The 23,077-nt window shown below is 40.9% G+C and overlaps 1 protein-coding gene across 1 annotated transcript in view; it reads right to left on the bottom strand.

Annotated features, from left to right (window-relative positions):
* Positions 1-23,077, bottom strand: part of LOC144798086 (uncharacterized) — a 613,288-nt gene that overhangs the window by 375,607 nt on the left and 214,604 nt on the right. Inside the window, exon 3 of the mRNA XM_078668856.1 lies at positions 3,060-3,247. Coding sequence (XP_078524982.1) covers positions 3,060-3,247 — 188 coding nt within the window. The remainder of the gene's footprint in view (positions 1-3,059; positions 3,248-23,077) is intronic.

Below are 23,077 nucleotides of genomic sequence, written 5' to 3'. Positions count from 1 at the left end.
GGCAGACGATCGTGTCACCAAGCTTGTTCTTTTAGTAAAAATAGTATCAAGATCATCAAGAACTTCAAGAGTTTGGACCCAGCCATATGCAAATCAGGATTTAGGCCCAGATCTCTGTACTGGGGTGAATGTATGACATTGTTCTGCATTCTGTCCATCAATTGTTCTTTTTGCATTTGTCACCCCGAGTGGGGCAGGTATGCTCAGATGTGAGTCCAGTGCTCTTCATGCCACTGAAGTCAGGCTATCCTGGCTGATGAGGGCTGAAAGCCCGAAACAGGTCCTAGGATGCTTGTTTCCAGTCCAGGAAAGACCTGGCCTGGCAGTTCGGGCTGGACTGTTCCCATGGGGCACAGGGCAAAGACTGATTTGCATATGGCTGGGTTCAAACTGGAATGACATGGTGAGCAAAAAAACAATGGATTTAGGCCCTGATCTCTGAACTGGGGTGAATGTATGACATTGTTCTGCATTCTGTCCATCAATTGCTCTTTTTGCATCTAACAGCGCAGTCAACAGCTCCCTCAGTTACCCTCTCAGCTTGTGTTGTGATGACTCCGCTATGAGAAAAGAGTTTATGAAAACTAACTGTAGTATTAGAGCTTTACCTTGACTGCCCTGTCTCCATCAGAACCGAGTGGCATATTTAAAAGCACCTTGCCACAGCGGTGCGTCACTTTTTGTAACGCATCGGCGGCGCAGTGTACTGCCCCATATTTACAAGGCTACGTAAAGCCACCTCTTTCACGCATCTCTTTGCATGAAACCAGCATGTCATGGGTGTTGTTGTGGGTGTTACCAGCAACACCTATGCATTCTGCAGCATTTCTAGATTTACTAGAAATTATACACCTGGAAATGCACCAGAATGCTCTACCTTCCCACGTGGAGCAGCACACATAGAAAGCAGAAAACACCTCTTGTGATTGTTTTTGTGCAGTTAGGTGTCCCTTCCTGCACAAAAAATATCATCCCAGCAATGCAGGCACCCTTGCACCATGATGCAAGGGTGCGTGCATCGGCTCATGGCAGCCAATTGTGCTCCAGCGCAGGGGAGAGCAAAGGTATCCGTCATATTGTTGTACATATGATGCATCCCTTTGCTACCAAAGTAACACAGCGCAGCGCAGCACAGCCAAATGATGCGTTACTTTTGTTTTAGATATGCACCAAGTGTTTTCTGACCATAGCAAATTCTCCCAGCCAGAATAACTGTACTCCTTACTTTGCTGAGTACTAGACTTATCCTCAATATCCCCCTGTTTTGTTGATTTGAGGTCCTAAAACAGGTAATGGCGTCCCCCTCGTGCTTGGGCATCCTGGGGAGTCACCTCCATTGGAAGGGTGTCCTGGCGATACACTGTAACAAGCCTGGTGGGAGGAGAATAGAAGGCACCAAGACGAACACAACCAGGGCAGTGCGCCAAGCCTGTACAGGCAAAGGAGTGGGGGATACAACATCTCTTGTCCCACTCCTCTGACCTCACTACTCCGACTATCATTCTCCACCAGCGCATGTTGTTGGTGGGAGAGGTGTGGCGCCGCGGCCAGGGCGACTGCCGCTGGAATCTGGGGATCAGGGTTCGATCCCCGGCTCCGGCGGCAGGTTAGCCCAGCACCATGCGCAATAGCTCGCTTAATCTTCCCGACGGCCCCCAGAGCCTAGAGACCCTAACGGGTGATTGTGCGCTATACAAATGTGGATTATTATTGTTCAGTATCTACTTTATGCATGAAAATGTTTGAAGCTATAAAGAAAGTATGGCAGAAGTAGTAGATAAGCCTATGTTAACACCCTAACTTGTGAATTTCCCGTATTATTAGGTTTTTGTGCAATAGCAACTATTGAGATTTCTCTCAAGCTTAACTCCCCTTAATCCTAATTGTTTAGGGGCATTCGTTGTTATGTTTTTATTATAAGGGTATGACTTTTATAACAGCAGAGGTAAGCATAATTTAACCTGTTCCGTGCTTGCGTCGGCCAACGGCCGACGCGACCACTACCTTCTGGGTGCTGCGCACGACCGTTGGCCAACGCAGCCCTGCCCACTGAGTAGAACGCCCGCACCGCGGCGAAATGTCCGCCACGGTAAAAGGGTTAAGAAAAAGTTTTGTTCGTATACATGTTTACAAATATCACATAATGTTATTTGGCTTTATGTATTTTACATGTTTAATGCTGGTGAACATCCTATTGAGTGGTACATCTTTTAAGAGGCTGATGTAGAGTTATGATGTTTTACTCCATAAGGGCAAAACTCTGTTAAGATCTACCTTGATGCTATTTTTGGCAGATGTTTGCTTACAGCTGTATCATTTCCACCCTGACATCCAACATAACGTGTTGCTTGTGTGTATGTGGTACGTATGATGGCTGCGTTGCATTTAGTACGTATCTGAGTAGGTCTGTTTTTGTCAGCCATCATGAACCGTGGCTTTCATGGATGTCTGTGGTAGCTTTGATAGTTAGGGTGAAACCTCCAATCACACCGGAGTGCAGATTTACTAATATTTGTTGCATTGCAGCACAGTGCCAAAGTTTTTGATTCAGTGGGAAAGACAAAATCAGCATGTATCTACAAAGATATTGTGATGTTTTTCTCTCCTCCAGCACTGGTGCACTTTTGGATGCAATGCACCAGGGAGCCAAACTTGCACCATAGTGCAATGATAGGTGCTTTCTGTCGAAATAGGTTTTATACTAAAAGGGGACCCTTCCAATACAACTATACATTAATACTTTTCCCACTTTGTATGTAAGTCTCAGCCTTCTCAATCTCATCATCACTGAGTCTGAGGAAGTTGCAGACCTCACCCACCTGCAATGAGGAGAACTGGGCTGCTGCACTGCTTAAGCAAAGCGGAGCAGAGGTTTGTGAGCATCAGGTCCGTACTGCATAGAGGAAAGGGCAGTGCCAATGGGGTTAAAAGCATCATCTGAACTTGATACTCCCCCTATATCACATAAGGTCTACTTTCAGGTTAGAGAACAGCCTTTGAGAAAGCCTAGTTGTTTTTTAAAATAAGTTTAAGAAGAGCAGTTTTTGGTGTAGTCCTACCTTGGTCACCAATAGTGGGCCAACCACATTGGTCGTGTACACATGCAGCAAGTCTTCAGCATCCACTGTTTCAAGGGTGCTTGGAGGCATGATCCCGGCATTGTTAATAAGCACATTTAGACCAGCTCCTTTCAGGTGTGCCTCTAAATCCTTCGCGGCTTTGTTGACACTTGTAGGGTCTGTAGCTTCTAAAAAAAGAGAGCATAAAAACAGTAAAACTGGACATATTTGCAGTGATGCACAAATTAATTTGCGTGACGGAAAAATAGCCTTGCGCCACCATGGATGCGCAGCATTGGGGTGTGGAGCAGGGACAGACAGATGCGTGACGCATCTTTTGTCGGAAAGGCAACGCATTACTGGAGTCGTGTCGTAAGCACAACGTAATTCCAGCAATGGTCAGGAATGCCTATTCCGACCATGCTGCGTCACTCCTTACGCCTGCTTCAAGCAGGCAACAGGGTTTGACGCAGTGGCATCGAAAAGGTCACTCAGTGAAATCTTGTAGATTTCACTGAGTCACTTTTTCTAGGCTTCTTTGCGACGGAACGGCCACCCTGCATACATTATACCTGACGCAAGTATAATGTAGCACAGGGCTTTACAACATGATGCATCTCTATGGAGGTGTGACGTGGTAAATATGTGGCATCATGGCGTATTGTTTACGATGCAGCTGCATTACAGAAGTGCCGCAACTATGACATAAAGTTGGAGCAAGGGGCTTGTCAATCTGCCCCAATGACTCTGGTATTTTCCTGAGCAATGAGCAGAACAGTTACACGAGGGATTGGTGCTGATTAAATTGACATTAGTTTTACTTATCCATAACAGTACAATATTTAATGAAAGTACCATGAGGATCATTCTATGCAAGCATTTGCTTTTCTTTAGCGGGCATTTTTCAATTTGACTGGGTATGGCCTATTCAAAAGGATTGCTCTTTCAGAATGAAATTTTCCATTATAGATATATTAATATTTTAATATCTTTTAAGTAAGCAAAAGGTACTGCTGATAAACAATTACAAACTCATTGCAGATGCCTTGAACATCACAGGGAGTGTTTAAGACGTCCCTTCCAAAATGTTTAAGACGCCCCTTCCAAATACAAAATTGGTATGGTATGCATTGTTTTGCTACCAAATTCCGGACAAACAACACTTATATTTTACCACACCCTAACAGAAGTTGGTAAGCCATTCGCAAACCGAAATGTGAATAAATTGGTGGTTAAAGATGAGTGGAAATGCTTCAAGGCAGTGAGGGAAAGGGAGTCAGTAAAAGGTTGACAGCAAGGCCTCTTTTTATGACAGACATACTACTGTGTGTATCTCTCAATTTCTAAACATCTGTGCTTAGTAAAGGTAGCACTATTGGGCACATGCATCAACGGTAATTGCATTCGCAAACGGTGCGAATCGCAATTTTCGGCCGTTTGCGAATGCAATTATCAAAATTGGAATGCATCATGTATTTCGCAATTTCAGGAATCGCAATCATGTTGCGATTTCTAAAATTGCGATTGCATTTAAGAAATCGCAATTTCAGATTTCTTAAATGCAATGCATGATCATTTTTAAATTGCAATTTAGCTGTTTGGAAGTGCTAAATTAGCATGAGGTTGAACCTCATGCTAATTTACCGAAAATATTCAAACATGCACAAAAATGCATTTTTTAAAGTTGCATTTTACACACACACATGTCCTTGGGACATGTGTGTGTGTAAATTGCACTTAAGTTTAATTTCAGTGGTTCAGGGAGGGGTTCTTTGGACCCTCCCTGCACCCTTGAAATTGCATTTTCAATTTGCGATTCTCAAATTGAAAATCGCAAATTGTAAATGCCTTCCCATTGATTCCTATGGGCCTCTTGACCCATAAGAATCAATGGGAAGGGTTTTTCTTAATTGCGATTCGCAAATTGTGAATCGCAATTAAGGAAAAATAAGAAATCGCTAAAAAAATGCGAAGGATTCATGCATTGCAGTTTGCGAATTCTTAATTGCGATTCCCTAATTTTCGCTATTAAGGATTCGCAAACGGCAAGATTGATGCATGTGACCGTATGAGTTGCAATTGCGCTCTATGTCTGATAAGGGCAGACACTTGAGCCACTGAATCAAAATGCAGCTAACTGTAATAAATAACAGTTTACTTGGCCAGTTCAGGTCTTAAGATGGTTGATCACTGCTGTTAGGTGTACACTGATAACTCCTACTGAGAGAGAGCACGAAAGCCTGATGTTCTGTGGGACATTGCAACATGGCAATGGTATATCTTGTTCCAGGGTCCAGTGTTGACAAAGTCAGTAGGTCTGTTTTTTCTTTTTTATATCTGAACGTGATTCCTTATTAAATGGCACATTTGTGTGTCCCCGTGTGGATGAGTGAATGTGAGAATGAAAACATGGGTGGACGAATCGGTAGATAAGGGAGTGCATGGATAGATAAATGGGTGAGTGACTAAGCTCCATGATCAATTACTGGGTGACGAATAGGAAGCATTGATGTATGAGTGATCAACCAAGGCTGGGATGGAGACTAGATTTCTGTGATCAACAAGCCTGTGACCATCTGCTGGACCGTGCCTTGTCTACAGGATCACCCCAGGTTTTGCCTTAATTTGCTGTATCTGTTTTTGTCGGCTTTTAGGACTCTGTGGACTATACCCCTGATAAACAGCAGTGAAGTGCTTGTGCTGTTCTTTTAAAACATGGTACAATTGGCCTACACCTGATTGATAAATTTAATTTAATGATAAGCTCCTTGTAAAAGGTACTACGTGCACCTAGGGCCTGTATATTACATGCTACTCGTGGGCAGCTGCACTCATTGTGCCAACCCCTAAAGTAACCCTGTAAAACATGGTCCATGCCAATGCAGATTGTAGTACAGATTAAAATTGCCATTTCGAACTGGCAAAATAAACCTTTATAATATTTTTAACCTAAGGTAGTGATAGAGCGCGCAGGTCACCCGACTGTGAATTTACCATACTCACCTGGGCCCATAATCAATAAACGTATAATTTAATCAGGTAACGTTCGCTCTACTACCAGTTATTTTACTTACTAGATCCTATACCATTGACTTACCAATCCTTGTCACTGGTACCTGTAAACCTATTGGATCAGGGTGTTAGCATAATAGGAAAAATACTTTTGCACTCATATAATAACCACAGACTCATGAAGTTTTAAACTCTTTATCTAAGTTTCTTAAATGGTCATGATCCAAAGATTAAACATGAGTAGACTCTCAATAATGAAAATCAGAATCACAATGTAACTATGCAGAAAATGTAATAAACTAATTTCAATCATTTAGCAATAGGGAAGGTAAAGAAAGGGAACATGAAAAACGGATCAAAAAATGTTTAATCATTTAACAAAAGGGAGGGGAAGAAGGGAACATGTCAAACTTTAACAATAGTAAGGGTAAAGAGAAGGAACATAATATGCAAGCACTTTTATTCAAATATGTAACATTTAGGGAGGGTGAGAGAAAGAAACAAAACAATGATGAACCCACACAAATTTATATTTACCTAGGAATGGTGTGACGAACTAACCCTGGCCACAGGTCAGTTTAAGAGGACAGAACCCTGAAAGTTGCAGTCCCCAGTAGGCATGCAAGTGCAGATTCAGAATCAGGACAGGTAAAACAAGATTTGGATCAGGACAGGACCACCAAAGGTTAAGACCAGCACCCGCAGTTCAGTTGCAACGCCTGCGCTACTCCATCTCTGCAGCTAATAGTCAGAACCCCGATTGGGTTATCGATTTCACCGACAAAGTGCTTCGCCAGCACCTCAGCTTCCCGGACCCCGATTGGGTCAATGAATCTTCTGACAGAGTTCTCCGCAGCACTTCTGCTCTCAATCACCTATTAAGTGCGTTGGGTCAGTGACAGGTCAGCTATTCGGACAAGTCGGACAAATTAACTAGCTAAGCCTACCCTAGTTATACTGTTTTCCAGGTCAATGTACCATCTCCCAATGTTGCAAGTGTAAGGATACCCAATTTTGATTGGACAAAGAGTGAGGAGAGGTCATCACACCAGACCAAAAATGAAACTTTTGCCTTGAATATTCTAATAACGTTCCCGCCCATCATTTTATTTTTCTCACGTATGTTTTATTCCACCCGGCAGTGAATGTATCAATCATGATTACAATGTAGTCTATATTTCAGTTCAGTTTCCTTCACAGAGGTCAGACGTTGACTTTCCCATGAACATCTTCTAGCAGGTCATGCCTTGGCTGAGTTTCAATGACAAATGACATAGCTCCTTCTGGAGTTTTGACATGCGCAGTTTGGCTTTTCCAGATGGAGTAATAGAATCTCTTGAGCCCAAAGATTACGATATATGAAAATTAGAAAAGAAACAATATTAGAACACAGAATAAATTAATACACTGTATACCATGCATCTCTACTCTATACCCATTATTTTATATTTAACTATAGCATTAGGATTAAGCAGAACAAACAGCTTGGCAAAAGCAGCAGCGCAAGCTTCTTGCATGTGAAGACATAGAACAGCCATATTAATACTAGTGCGCAGAAGGGAAAAGATTCCCTCCAAAGCATAGAGTACGTCATGTCACGTGAGTATGACAGACGCATGCGCAATAGAAACCCTTGCATAGCAACAGCCATCTTAGATGCATGGTTAGCAAAACACATAAGCAAGCTTCTCTCGGACACCCAGTGTTTATGTAAAATGGGATTTTAGTAAGACAAACATGTTGATTAGTGTTTAACGTTATTCGAGGTTCATTAATACAAGCAAGTCGCTTCACGTGCGAATCCTTGCTCCATCAATCCCCTCTTTGATGATATTTTATATCATCACCAATTAATGAAACAGATGCCAACTTTTCACAATTTACCCAACTCAATCTCTTCAAACTTTCTATTTTGCTTCTTTTCATTATTATTATGAAAATTTTTCATTTTCTTGTATATTTTCCCTTTCATTTCTTCTCATTCTAGTTCATCAATATTTCTCTTTACTCCTCGCGTATTTATGGAGTATTTCTTTTTATGCTTCTGACATTTGTAACAGATTATTATTCCTAAAACTAGTAAGCCTATTCCCATTGGCATTAGTATTCTACCTCCAAAACTTTTCCCTACGTTAGAAAGCCAACAACCTATAGAGGAGAGACCATCAGTAAGTCTCTTCCATGCATTATCAACCTCCGGTGGTTTAAGCTCTTTTTCCAAATTAGTAATATTTCTCACATACTTTTTAATTTCAACACTTTGTCAGGTATATAAGTGCAACAATGTTGCGCTTTCAACATTCTACAGACTCCGCCCTCTTTTGCCAATATTGTATCAAGAGCAAGTCGACTTTGTAAAACCATTGATCTGATCGCAACCAATTCAGTATTGACCATTAAGAACCCTCAGCAGTGTCAGTTGATAACCGATCCACTACTGTTGACAATTTGCAGATTTTGTGTGTATTTAGAGCCACTCCCACTGTAGGTCTCAATGCACTAAATATATCACCTACTATTTCACCAAAACTAGCTCTTTTACTACGTACTAATCCATTAGTTTCTTCATTGTTTCCAGTGATTTTATCCACATGATAAATTTTTGGGAAGACTATTCCAAAATAACAACTCCCATACCGATGATCTGGCAATTTATAATAAGCCTTGTTTCCACATATATAATAAATTCCAGGAAACACAGGTTCAGTTCCATCTTTGAAACCCCAACCACCAATTACCTTATAATTGTGTTCACATTCACTGGAACCAATGAATATATTGTTATAATAACTAGTTCTTTCTCTATGGAGACAAAGTTTCCCTTTCTTTTCAAAATCCAGCAACATAGCAGCATGAGTCTTGCCATTTGGGGTAGACCCTATATTTTCAGCCCATTTAGGAATTTTATGATTCTTGTCATTTGCTTTTCTTTGGAAACTCTCTCTTCTTTTTTCTACCATATTCAAAAATATTTTTAAGCATGGGCGTATTTTGTGAATTGGCAATCCGCGAAATTGCGTATTTACGGATTCGCAATCCGCAAAATCCACGAACTCTCGCGAATTTTGCGGATTCTTGTTTTTTGTGTTCGCAAGTGTTTCTGCCATTTCGCAAGGGTTTTTTACCAGTTCGCAAACGCGAACTTACTTGTCGGGTAGCAACGGTCGCTGCCATGTTGTTTCTACATCTGGTTCATCACAGCACCCTCTGTTTCACCACTGCCACCCTCTGTTTCACCACTGCCACCCTCTGGCTCACCCATGCCACCCTCTGGCTCACCCATGCCACCCTCTGGCTCACCCATGCCACCCTCTGGTTCATCACTATAGATCATGGGTGGAAAAGCACACCTGCCCTGCCTCAACTGACATGAATGAATTAGGGGCTGATTAATGTGTCACTGAATTTGAACTTCCAGTCTGGCAACTGCTTCCTTATCTGTAATTGCTTTTGTTGCAGTGTAATTTTTTTTAACAGGACCTTTGCAGCATACTTGTAGCTATTCTCTGAGCCTGCTGTGAGGGTCAGAGCAGGGTCATAGAATAGTTGCAAGTAGGCAACTGAACTCTGGAGGGGCCCCTCAGGAAGCACTACAGGGAATGGTTACTAATGATAAGATTGAACTTTTGCACCTGCTGAGTGCTTTCAGTTTTGCAAAAATCGTTTTTCTGCACAATATATTTTATTTAATGTTCTGAAAAAGTTCCAAAATTGTAGTTGCAGCAACTGTAATGCCCCAAACAAACTTACTTGTGAAATTTCTAATCCAAAAGTGATCCAAAGAAAGTCAAAAAGGCCTCAAATCCAAATATCCAGCAGCATCCACAAAAAGTAATCCTCCCAGGTCAAGATTAAATCAAAGTGACCAGGACATGAACAAAGCACTGGGAGGAGCCTGTTGGACAGGAACAGGAAGTTGGAGACTGTGGGGCACTTCCTTCCTCCCACTCCCCCAAAATGGACTCCTTGCAAAAAAAAGTGCAGGCAAATGTCAACCTGAGGAGTTATTCTGATAAAAAATCATTTTCAGAAGGTTTATTCTGACTGCTGGTGTCAAAGTCAAAGTCAAATTTATTATGTTTTGGCTCTCGATGAGGGCCACATAAAAATACACATAAAAATACACACATAGTTAACATACAGATAATGTATAGATAACATCATACGACAAAAAGAATAGACACTACTTATCTGCAAGTAAGACAATCAACAACATCTCCCTGAAATTCATTAATAAATATCTAAAATCTCTTTAAAATATTTAAAAATTCTGGAACAGAACATTTCGTTAGGGGGGCAGTGAAGTGCAAGGAAGAACATTTTTACATTTACAATTCCCAATTGTAAAAAAATTGGTTTTAACCATTTTTGGCGCAAGGGGCGCAATACCGGACAAATAAACATTACATGATTACGATCTTGTACAGCATTATTACAAAAATTGCATAGAGGAGATACCCCATACCATTTTTCTAAAAGCGAATTAAGTGGAAGCAAATTGTGACGTAAAAGGTACCATAGTCTACGGACACCATGAGGAATATTCCAAATTAGATATTGTTGGGGTAATTTTGGGGTATATGTTGAAACCAGGGCTTCCCTTTCTTTTTGATTAGGTTGGGCAAGTATATCCGACTTGAAACAGAGTTCCCAAGACATACTTTTTAGTTTCAGCTTTAACTCTGATGGTGAAAGTAAGAATAACGTACTTTCATCCAGTTCAAGCAGCGATACCGCTTTTCTAATTTTTTTTACCAGCTGCGAGAACTCATTAAAGTTGCCCAGGAGTTCCTTTTTTAAAATTTTAAAAAAGGAACTCCTGACTGCTGGTGGATTTCTTGTTCGAAATTGCAAATTTAGCAATTTCGCAATTGCGAGATTGTCGCTGCCCGCCGCATCTACGTGTTCGCAAGCGTTTACTCCCGCGATGCGTGATCACGGGCCTTTATGACGTACTCGCGTTGCCAAACTCTCGCTGTGCAAGGTGGCAAGCCGCGATGACGTAATAGCGGTCGACAAACTCCTGCGGGATGCCGCAGCAAGATCCAAAATGGCGCAGCACACGCAAACATGGAGAAAAACAACTCTTCAAACGCTGAATGACGGTAAGTGAACGCTGCGCGCCGCAAAATTGTATAGTATTCTATTTGGCAAGTGCGACCAAGCAAAAAATCCGCCTTGCGCGGATTTGCGAATTTTCGGCAAATTTGCGAGAGTTCGCGGATTGCGAATTTGCCAAAAATCCACAAAATCCGTGAGCGGAACGGATTTTACGCCCATGCTTAATTATTTTCTCTTTTTCTTGTAATGAGCATGTTAAATTATTCTTGTCTGCTTTAGCTATATCTATTGTACCTATTGTTAGAAAATATTCACCCATGTAACGTGTTACATCACTAGTAGTATGTACAGGATTCAGGTTACTACGTATAGGAAGTTCAGAAAATATCACATCTGAATTAGAATAGTAATACTGTAAAGGTCCTTTCTTATAAAATAAGCTGGCTAAAACACTACTTGAAATTCCATATGTTAGTGGTAAATGGTGATAGGTAACACCTTCAGCTACTGAAGTAGGCAGTTTCATACAAACATAGCAAGCTTCTATTTCCATAGCTTCTACATAGTGTACTAACAGGTTTGCAAATACGTTTAAGTGAGTTCTGTTTTTAAATTCGGTATAATGCAGTCTTTCCTCATCTGATGCTTCTAAGTCTACCTTTTGTGGTCTAATGCTAAGTGCTTCCTCTTGTGTGTCTATTCTTGCAGGGGTATCTTTAGTTTGTAGCTCATCTGTATCTACTAGTGGTTGCTTATTAGTATCATTCTTCCTTTTTCTACTCATTATGTAAGGGATAGCTATTGTCAGTCCTATCCAAACTATGAATACTATTGCTATACTACATATACATACTCTGAAGCATGCTTTTAAACAATTTCTTTTCGGTCTTCCATTAACAGTACGATCAGCCATTTCTGACTAAGGAGATTCAACCCCTTTTTGTAACTTTTACACAGCCTTTTACCCTGTAAAAATTTCAGGTCGGTCTCACTTCTTAGTCAGTTTGATCAGCAATCAATTCTTCATCACTTTCATCACTTATTTCCAAGTTTTCAAATTCTTCCAACACAATGTAGGTCCATTCAGGGCCTTTGTATTTATTATTCAGTCTTTTTAATCGTGGACTTCTTCTTTTTGGTTGTATCACAGGTTGGTCAGCTTGACTTGATATTTCATTTACCTGTTCGGGTTCTTCATTAACTGTTTTTAAACGTAATTTCAGTCTTTTGACAAACCTAGGCCACATGTCTCCTTTTCTTAGTCATTTAGCTGGCACTGTGCTTTGGCCCTCTTCCAACGTTCTTTTATTTTCATTCAGTTGTGGCACATCTATTTCGATGTTTTCTTCTGTGTCCCTCTCTATCTGACTAGGTCCAGGTCTTATTACAGTTTCTTCTGCCTGGTTACTAATCTGGCCTTGTTCAGGTATTTGCAGTATTTGACTTTGACTTTGTTTTGATTCACCTTCTTCTTCCTGAACACCGTTTTCTACGCCTATCTGGTCCTGTTCGGGCTCTTCGAACTCTTGCTTTTCTTCCGCCTGAGCTTTCGCCCTAATACCTGTCTGTCACTCCTCAGACTCTGGAGTTCTTGGTGGGGTGTCGATTATCTGAGTATTCTGATCTATCCCTATCTGTTCCTCCTCAGAATCACTTTTGACTTGTATCTCTATGATCTGAGTACCATCTTCTAAACCTGTCTCATCCTCACTATTACTCTGACTGTCTAAATAAACTTGGCTTGTGGTTCTCACATATTCTGCAAGTATGTCGACCACTGGAATCCAATCATCTTGACTGGTGCTCAGTTGTTCCTCTTCAGCTACTTCAGGATCGATATCTTGAGACCCCTCAGCTGCACAACCTTCAGCTTCAGTTTCATCAGGTTCAGTCACTCTTTTTGTGTGACTAGCATGAATCCAATGTGGAACTCCTGCACATTTTACAGCTGTGGTGGTAACTAAAATCACTTGTCGTGGTTTTCCCCACCTCGGTGCAAGGCAAGATTTTTGAGTATGTTTCTTTAGCACTACCCAATCACCTGGGTTCAGATCATGTGCTGGAGTGGCTTGTCTGGTGACAGCGTCTTCCCCAACCTGGTGAGAGATAGAACGCACTTGGTCAGCCAGTTCTTTGCAGTACTCCAGTACTAAATCATCAGATATACTTATCAGCATATGTCCTGGCACCCATGCTTGCCTCATAGCTCTTCCCATTAGTCAGACCCTCCAGGATTTCGCGATTTCGCGATTTGCCGCGAAATCAGCACTTTTGTAAAAATGCAGCGATTTTTACTAAAGTGCCCGAGAAATCAGCACTTTTGTAAAAATGGCAGGATTTTTACAAAAGTGCCCGCGAAATCTAAACATTAGGAGTTTAAATAGAACTTAAGACAAATATTTAGCCTGGGAAACTTGATTAAAAATACTCATCTATACACCTCCCTCTCAATAGCACTATATGGCTGTTTTGGCCATTCTTAGGCGTACTTCTAAATCCGTATTCAGAGGCATGGGTACTGTCCCCACAAATAAACAAACAAATAACTAAAAGAGCTGGAGAGCCCTCCAATGATGGCATACAAAATTTAAGTCCCAATCAAAAACTTATTTATATTCTTAATGTGAGTATCGATAAACAGATAACACGTTTTGTTTTTTTGCTAGAGGAACTTCAGGACTGATAAGATGCTACTTATTAAGGCGGAACATCGCCTAACACAAGCTGGTTATTAGAGAAAAGAACGGTTATTTGTAGCTCAACTACTTGGAATCTGAAGGCCCCGTGGACTTAGCCAGAATACTGAAATGAGGGGGAAAAAAAAGGACTTAAATGTCCACAAGGAGGGTCCTAAAGCCAAGCTCCTGAGTAAACATAAAAAATGTGAGGACCTAGAATGTGTGTGAACTGAATCAGATACTGAACCTTACAATACCATCACACTGTGCCATGTGACAGCCTCACTACATCAAATTTGGTTCTGAATGACCGCACACCCAGATATGAAGAAAGGAGTTGATAATGGCAGCACTGGGAACTGCCAGAGTTTCAAAGTGTTCCCCCAAAGAGCAAGACCTGCACTGGTCCAGAACTGCACTACGATGATGAAAATCTATCTTGCCGTTAAGCTATCAAAGGCCTAAAGTGAAGACTGGCCTGGAGCACTAGGAAAACACTTTTCTATCTTTTTTTTTTTAAACAAAGCACTTGGTCAACGTTTGGTTGACAGTGCAGAATCAATAGGCAAATTTGCCAACAATGCTGCCGAGCAAAACCGAAAAACTAGACCATCCAGAATTGTTCAAATAAACTGCATTGCTTGTGTATTGCAAAATTATCTTTTCTGATAGAAAAGACCAAATAGGGCAAAATATGGACTATTTCTTCTACAAGGCCCCCCTGCAGTCACATCACCCAGATGAGCACCATAGACCAGCAAGCATGCATCCGTGACCACAGTAGCCTGAACGGATGCTGGACTAAAAAAGTAACCTCTCATAAGGTTGAGAAATCTCTATTTGAGACTCGAAACATCCTCGGTGTTACAGATAATGCCTCTTCAGGCACCTCTTGAAGGTAGCCATTTGGTGGGAGGCATCAATAGGAGGAACATGGCTATATGCCCAGCCGGCGCAAGACCTGCAGGAATGGGATATAAGCTTGAGATGCATCAAAAGCATCCTCGGAGGACGAAAACATTCTTTCATTAAGAGTTGTGCCGAATACTACCACAAAGGCCAGCCTGAAACTCAAATCAGCTCTATCATTTCACCAAGCTACCATGCCTGATATGCATACCCTTTATATCCAGTGCTTCCAGCACAGCGTCTCAATTTCTCGAGCCTTAACAGTGGACAACATTCCAATTAGCCCTTTCGGTCCACTTGGACATTAGATGGAGCCACCAAAATGCACCAAGAGTGTCGCAACTATCATGTGCAATGGAAGCGGAAAATGGCTAGCTGGTAATCTCAAGGTCCTAATCAATGACAGGAAAATGCATAGCTTGCTGTCATAGTAAAACCATCTTCCCTCAGAGATCCATTAACTTGCCTCTTTCTAACATCCCACTCTCTTCAGTGTTACTAGCAATGTTACTGCACAGCACAACGCAGACCACAAACACACACAGACCACAAACACACCAGGGACCAACACACACAGACCACAAACACACCAGGGACCAACACACACTGACCACAAACACACACAGACCACAAACACACCAGGGACCAACACACACAGACCACAAACACACCAGGGACCAACACACACAGACCACAAACATACACAGACCACAGACACACCAGGGACCAACACACGCAGACCACAAACACACCAGGGACCAACACACACAGACCACAAACACACACAGACCACAAACACACCAGGGACCAACACACACAGACCACAAACACACCAGGGACCAACACACACAGACCACAAGCACACCAGGGACCAACACACACAGACCACAAACACACACAGACCACAAACACACCAGGGACCAACACACGCAGACCACAAATACACCTGGGACCAACACACACAGACCACAGACACACCAGGGACCAACACACACAGACCACAAACACACCAGGAACCAACATACACAGACCACAAACACAAAAAACTAAGATATCTGTGTTTGTTGTAGGAAAAACCGCCAAATAAAATGCCGCTAAATTGCCGCTAAATTTCCATATTTGTGCCACTAAATTTCCATTTTTGTGCCGCTAAATTTCCTAATCCATGCCGCTATAACCTGGGGGGTCTGATTAGTATTACATGGGGACTCAAGCCTGTGTTCCGGTCTGGAATACTTCTAAGTCCCATCAGAACAAGTGGTAAGCATCTGGCCACTCCAATCGGGTAGACTCATACATCTTTCCCAGTCTTGACTTGATTGTGCCATTCAATTGTTCTACCACTCCAGAAGCCTCTGGGCGTTATGCACAGTGCAGTTTTTGCTTAATTTTGAATGCTTCACAGATTAGGTCAATTATTTCATTATTAAAATGGCAGCCTCGGTCTGATTCAATTGTTACTGGAAAACCGAAACGTGGTATAAGCTCTCTAAGTAGAAGTTTGGCTACAGTGATGCTATCATTTCTGCGTGTGGGGTAAGCTTCCACCCATTTTGAAAACAGGCAGACAATGACAAGAATGTACTTTAGTCCTCGACAAGGAGGTAACTGAATGATATCAATCTGCAATCATATAAAGGGACCCTCTGCCTTTCCAATCTTTCCTGGTAACACTACTGTTTTCTCTCCTGGGTTCATTTTTTGATAAACCAGACATCTCTGGCAAAGCGCTTCTGCTATGTTCCTGAATTTCGTATTGAACCATGATTGTCTGAACAGACGTATCATAGCATCTCTTCCCAAATGAGAATCTCAGTGAACCATCCTAGCCATAGGAGCAAGCATACAGTCTGGTAACACTGGCCTTCCATCAAGATATACAATGACACCATCCTCAACTCTTCTCTGACAACCCATTTCCCTCCATTCTTCCTTTTCCTTTGGTTCTGCTCCAATTTGCAAATCTCTCACTTCCTCCCACGTATTCACACCTTCTAGCAACATAAGTTGGCAGCTGTTTCTACCCACCTCAACTTTCTTATTAACAGCCATTTTATATTTTGCACAATGTTGGGCTAACTGGTCAGCATATCGGTTACCGGCTGTCACTTTGTCATTGCCAGATTTGTGAGCAGCACACTTGACCACAGCCACTTCTTTTGGTAATTGAATCGCTTCAAGTAAATCTTTGACATATTGATCATTTTTAATTGAAGTACCTGAAGATGTCAGAAACTCTCTTTGCAGCCATAGTGGGCCATTGTCATGCACAACCCCGTAACCATACTTGCTATCAGTATATATGGTTACCTTCCAATTTTTCCCAAATTTGCAGGCCTTTGTTAATGCAACCAATTCAGCTATTTGTGCAGACTTGACTCCAGGCAAATAGGATGCTTCAATTGGGCCTCCTAATGTACAAACAGCGTAAGCAGCACTTAAACCTCCTTCTTCATGCCTCATACATGAGCCATCTACAAATAGTTTGTATTCTGAATAAATGAATTGCTCTTCTCTTATGTCTGGACGTGGTTTTGTGCTATATTCAGTCAAGTCAATACATCAATACAATCATGTTCAATCTCTCCCTTTACTTCTGCAAAATGTTAATCAGGTAGCAGTGTTGCTGGGTTCAGAATATTACACCTGGCAATGGTTACATACCCTGCACCTACCAGGATTCTCTCATACTTAGTCAGCCGACTAGGTGTGAGATACTGGGTCTTAGTCCTGGTTAACAAAATTACAACTGCATGTGGAACGGTCACAGGATGTCCCATAATAATGGACTCACTCTGTTCCAGGCTCATGCAAGTTGCAGCCACTGCTTTCAGAGATCCAGGGAAGGCTGATGCCACTAGGTCTAATGTGGACGTAAAATATGCCACAGGACGTCTCATCAAACCATGAATTTGAGTTAGAACTGAAAGTGCACAATTATCTCGTGTATCACAGAAAAGTGCAAAGTCTTTTGAATAGTCAGGCATCCCTAATGCTGGAGCTGTACACAGGCATTCTCGCAATTTTACAAAAGCAGTCATGCTTTCATCATCCCATTCTACTGGTTCTTTTGCTCTTTTCTTTGTCATTTGTATCAGTGGTTTTGCTAGGACTGCAAATCCCACAATCCATTGCCTGCAGTAACCTACTACTCCAAGAAACATTCTGATCTCTTTCTGAGTTTGGGGTAAATTCATGTTTCTGATTATCCTGATTCTTTCTGAGGTAACCCTCCTGACACCTCTTTCTATCTGGTGCCCCAGATATTTTACTGACGTTGTGCAGAATTGTAATTTCTCTGGTGACACTTTATGTCCTCCTTCACCTAAATGGTTCAGTAAAGCAATGGTATCAACAACACAGTCATTTCGTCTTTTAGACGCCACCAAGAGGTCATCTATATACTGAACTAGGACTGACGGTCCAGGCAGTACCAATGACTCAAGGCACTTTTTCAAAATCTGATTAAAAATTGAGGGACTCTCTGTGTACCCCTGAGGGACACGATTCCAGACATAAACATGAGTGTCAAATTCAACTGAGAAAAGAAATTTGCTATCTGGGTGTAATGGAATCGAAAAGAATGCACGACACAAATCAATGACAGCAAACCATCCAGCCTCCCATGGTATCTGATACAGAATCACCGCAGGGTTTGGCACGACTGGACAGCATGGAACGACAATCTTATTAATTTTTCTGAGGTCTTGTACTACCCTGTACTTGCTGCTCGGTTTCTTTATACCAATTATGGGTGAATTACAAGGACTGCTCATTATTTCTTGTAAAATGCCTGCTTCAACCAAATGTTTTATTTCTGTTGCAACACTTGCTTTTATTTCTGACCTCATTTTGTACTGTCGAGTATTTGGGTAAACTGCACCTTCTTTCACTGTCACTTTTATTGGATCAACATTTGCCATTAATCCTACATCTTTTCCAGTAAAATCCCACACTTCAGGATCTACAGTTTGTCGCAATTCTTCTGGTAAGTCATCTATAGTGAACTTTTTATTTTCAGTTTCCTGTTTTGCTAACATTAGTTTATAAACTCCATCTTCGTCTGGGGTTTGAATTTCAACACCACTTGGTGTGCAGAAAATGGTGTAGTTCATATTGCACAAGTCACGACCTAACAGGTTTACTGGACTTGAATCACATACAACAAATCTATGCATTTCTTTAAAGTTCCCTATTATAACTTCCATTGGTTCTGTGACTGTGGTACTAATTTGTTTATTAGAAACGCCCACTACTTGGATCGCTTCTCCCGAGCGGGGTAGGTTTGGAACGTCTGCTGTTCTCACAGTAGAACGGGTAGCACCAGTATCCGATAGAAAGGTGACATCATTGCCTTCAACCTTTCCTTCAATGAATGGACCTGACTGGTCTACCGGCAAGGAGGCGCCAAGCACGCACTCCTCTTCCTCCCCTCTCAGGCACCGTCAGTATGGTTCTTCACTGAAAAATGTATCACTTGAAAGAAATTATGAGGTTGCTGAATCTTTCCTGTCACTTCCCTCCCAGTTTGTGGTATCTATACTCTGTTGTGCTTTGCTCCTGTCATTTGGTATAGGTAAAGGGGGTAACTGGTTTTGTATTACCTGCTGCTGTGTCTTCCATGGCACCTCATTCTGCGTCTGTGGATTCAAATCATTATTTTGCACATTACCATTTTGCACAGCCTTACACTCGTTGTTCCACTGCCCCAGCTTGCCACCCCCATGACAAGGGAACTTTCTTCTCGCTTCCTCTCTATTATATTTTCCCCTTGGCTTTCCTCCATTTCCATCACCCTGATTCTGGTTACTACTTAGTTGGTTTAACTGGAGCTCTTGTTGTTCTGCTAGTTTTACTTGTGCCCACATTACCTTTTCTTTTAACTCTTTTCGTTTATTGTCGAGTTTATCTTCACAATATTTAGCATATTTAAGGATTTTGTCTACGGGCTTTGCTTGCCAACAAATTTTGTGATCTTTAATCCATTGTAAAATTTCTGGTTTCAATCCTGACACGAACCGATAAATGAAATGCGTCATATCCTTCATGTCTATGTTATCTAATCCACTGTATTGTTTAAACACTTGCAATAAGCGTTCATAATATGCATGTACAGATTCATCTTTATTCTGGGTGGTTCTATCTATTCTAGTCCAATCTGTCTCTTTTGCAGGCACCTTCCCTTTGAGGTAGAGTATTACCTGGTTGTACTTCTTCTTAACGTCTTCGGAAGGAGCCCCTGTCTTTGGGTCTCCAGGGTACTTATCACTAGGCCAGTCGACAGCAATTTTACATTCTGTCCACAAATCTACAGGTACAAAAATGTCAAATAATCCATCTAAATCTTTCAAAAGACATTTTGAGACCTTTACAAATCTCTCGACTTGTCTGTACCATTCTACAGGTTTCTCACGAAGTTTTGGGAAGTCATTTGTAAATGACAAAATATCCTGTCGGGACCTTGGGACATGCACATAACCTCCACCTGGTACCTCTCTCATAGGACATAATTTTTCCACCTTTTCTGCTTCTTTTAATACATATTCTGAAGCAATTTGTCTTGATCGAACCCTTCCTTTTTCTTTGCCCATCTAGTTTTCCATTTTTCTAGTTCACCCCATTTTTGCAATAATGTCATCAGTTCCCTGATCTGTACCTTTTTTCCTGATACATTCATATTTTCTAGATCTTTGTCAGAATTTTCAACTCGATATTGTTTTTGTAATACTTTAGACTTGCCAATGTCGATTCCCATACTAGCTGCTGTGTCCATTAATTTTTCATGAAACACTCTTGTATTTCTAGTAATGCTTTTACATATAAATAATAATTCATCTTCACTAAATGTATTTAACCTTTCTAATCCCACATTTCCAGCCATCATTTCCTCCAATTCTACTTTTAATTTATATATATCCAATGGTTTTGGCTGTGATTTCAGTTTCTCTATTTCTTTTTTTTTTTGAAATTTTTTTTATTAGAGTATTTTGCAGTTATATACAAGGCACGGCTTCATTAATACAGACAGAATGAGGGTAAAAATATAAACAAAACATTCAAAGAGCAAACTAAAGACCAGTCAATAAAGTATCAACAGGCGAGGTAGATATTACAAAAAGCAAATTAGAACACAAAGATAGCCTAAATTGGGACATAGTGTACTTTCATGTTATATGACATTGATATTGTGCTTACACCGAGTTATTGTTTCCTTATCTCTAGGCAGGCCTATATTTCATACAATTATTCCTCCTTCCATCGAGTAATGGGATCCCATATTATCTTACCTAACTTCCTTCCTCTTTTTCCCTTCCTTGCATATATCTCTTTCTCCACTTTATGTGTTATTAGTAACTTAGCCAGCCATTTATGAAAGGTAGGCGGTACGGGATCAATCCATACAGAGGCTATACATAGTCTCATAATAGACATAGCGACAAACAAAAATTCTCTCCCACAAAAAGGCCGTACATCCTCAACATTGACTCCTAGTAGAATAGTTCCTGGGGTTAATACAATTTCGCTTTCTAAAATTTTGTTTATAAAACATTCAATTTCTTTTTTAAATAAATCTAGACGGGGGCATAGAGCAAATACGTGTTGCAAATCAGCATCCGAACTTCCACACCTATAGCACGTAATGCCCGCTAAACCTCCCCATTGTGCTATTTTAGCCGGTGTATAATACAAATGATAGAGTGTTTTGTAATGTTGAGCCTGTAATGGTGCTGAACATAGTAATGAGTTCCCCTTTTCTAAGGAGATACCAAAGCTTTCAGAGCTGATTTTAAGATTATCCTTCCATTTTTCGCTCCATTTTTGGTGGTCGTCTTGTTTTACTTTAATCAGTTCAGCATATAATCTTTTGATTGTGCAATCCTGCCCCCTTTGAATAATTTCCATAATAGCGTTACGCCTAAATCCCAAATCACCACCTTTTTTATTCCGGAGAAAACTCCTAATTTGGAGATATTTAAAAAATTGCCTAGTTTCTAAGTTGAATCTGTCTTGTAGATCTTTAAATTGGAGAACACCCTGATCCCCCTTTATATCTCCAATAGTTCTAATTCCCCTGTTTTCCCACTCTGCAATTATAGGTCCCGAGAAGATATCTTGTGGGAGGGTTGGATTATTTAAGAGTCTTGTGTATGAATTATATTTTCCTAGGCCAATTTTTTTAGCAAAACTTTTCCAAATTTCAAATGCTGCTATTATTGTCTTAAACTTTGTCCTCTTATAATAACTGGCCTCTGTAAATTTCAAGAAAACATCCTTCGCTTCCCTTCCCAAGGCTAATCCATAGATTGCTAATGATCCGAATTTACTCCACTCCTCTAATCCACAACGCTGTTCACCTCCCATTAAACCAGTCATGTTCTGTAAAGCCGCCGCCCAATAATAAGATTTTAAATCTGGGACTCCCCAGCCTCCCCTTTCTCTCGGCAATGTCATATATCTAAGGGCCCTTCTCGTTTTCCCTTTTGCCCAGATAAATCTATTTAGTATGCTCTCAAGTTTTTTAAATATTTTACTATAAAAAAAAAGCGGTATTGCCCTAAATAAATATAAAAATTTTGGAAGAATGATCATTTTTACTATATTAGTCCTTCCCACTATTGACAGGTGCAAATTATCCCATCTATCCAGATCTTTCTCTACTTTCTTCATTAAAGGGGTAATATTCCTTTCCACTAAGATATCCAGATCTGACATTATGATAACCCCTAAATACATGCCTTCTTGCACCACTCGGTTATCTAAACATGGGGTATATGAATTTTGTATTATCTGTGTTTTCGATGTATTTACTTTATATCCCGATATCTTTCCAAATTTCAACGCCTCAAATTCAAGATGTTCTAAGGTTTCAGATGGATTTGGAGAAATAACAGCAATGTCATCTGCATAGGCTAAGATTTTGCACTGCCCAATGACTGTTGTTACCGGAGTTATCATCTCAGATGCCTCTATTCTGCGTATAAATGGGTCGATATATATAGCAAACAATAAAGGTGAGCAAGGGCACCCCTGTCTAGTCCCTCTTTTTATACGGAATTGACCTGTGTTTCCACCATTCACCCGTATAGTCCCTACCGGTTCTAAGTAGAGAGTTTGTAAAGCTTTAATAAAGCCTTGTTTAATTCCTATTCTGGCTAAAGCATACCAGAGGTAGCCCCAGGAGACCCGATCGAATGCTTTTTCTGCATCAAGTAATATCACTGCAATCGGGTCTCCTGTAACTGACGCTACATCCAATAACGTTATTGCTTTCCGTATATGGTGGGTGGTGCCTCTCCCTGGTATAAAGCCATGTTGGCAACTACTAACAATTTTATCTATAACTTTTGCCAGCCTTGA

This window comes from Lissotriton helveticus, chromosome 12, assembly GCF_964261635.1.
Source record: "Lissotriton helveticus chromosome 12, aLisHel1.1, whole genome shotgun sequence".
NCBI lineage: Eukaryota > Metazoa > Chordata > Amphibia > Caudata > Salamandridae > Lissotriton > Lissotriton helveticus.
This window is presented reverse-complemented; position numbering and strand designations above follow the sequence as displayed.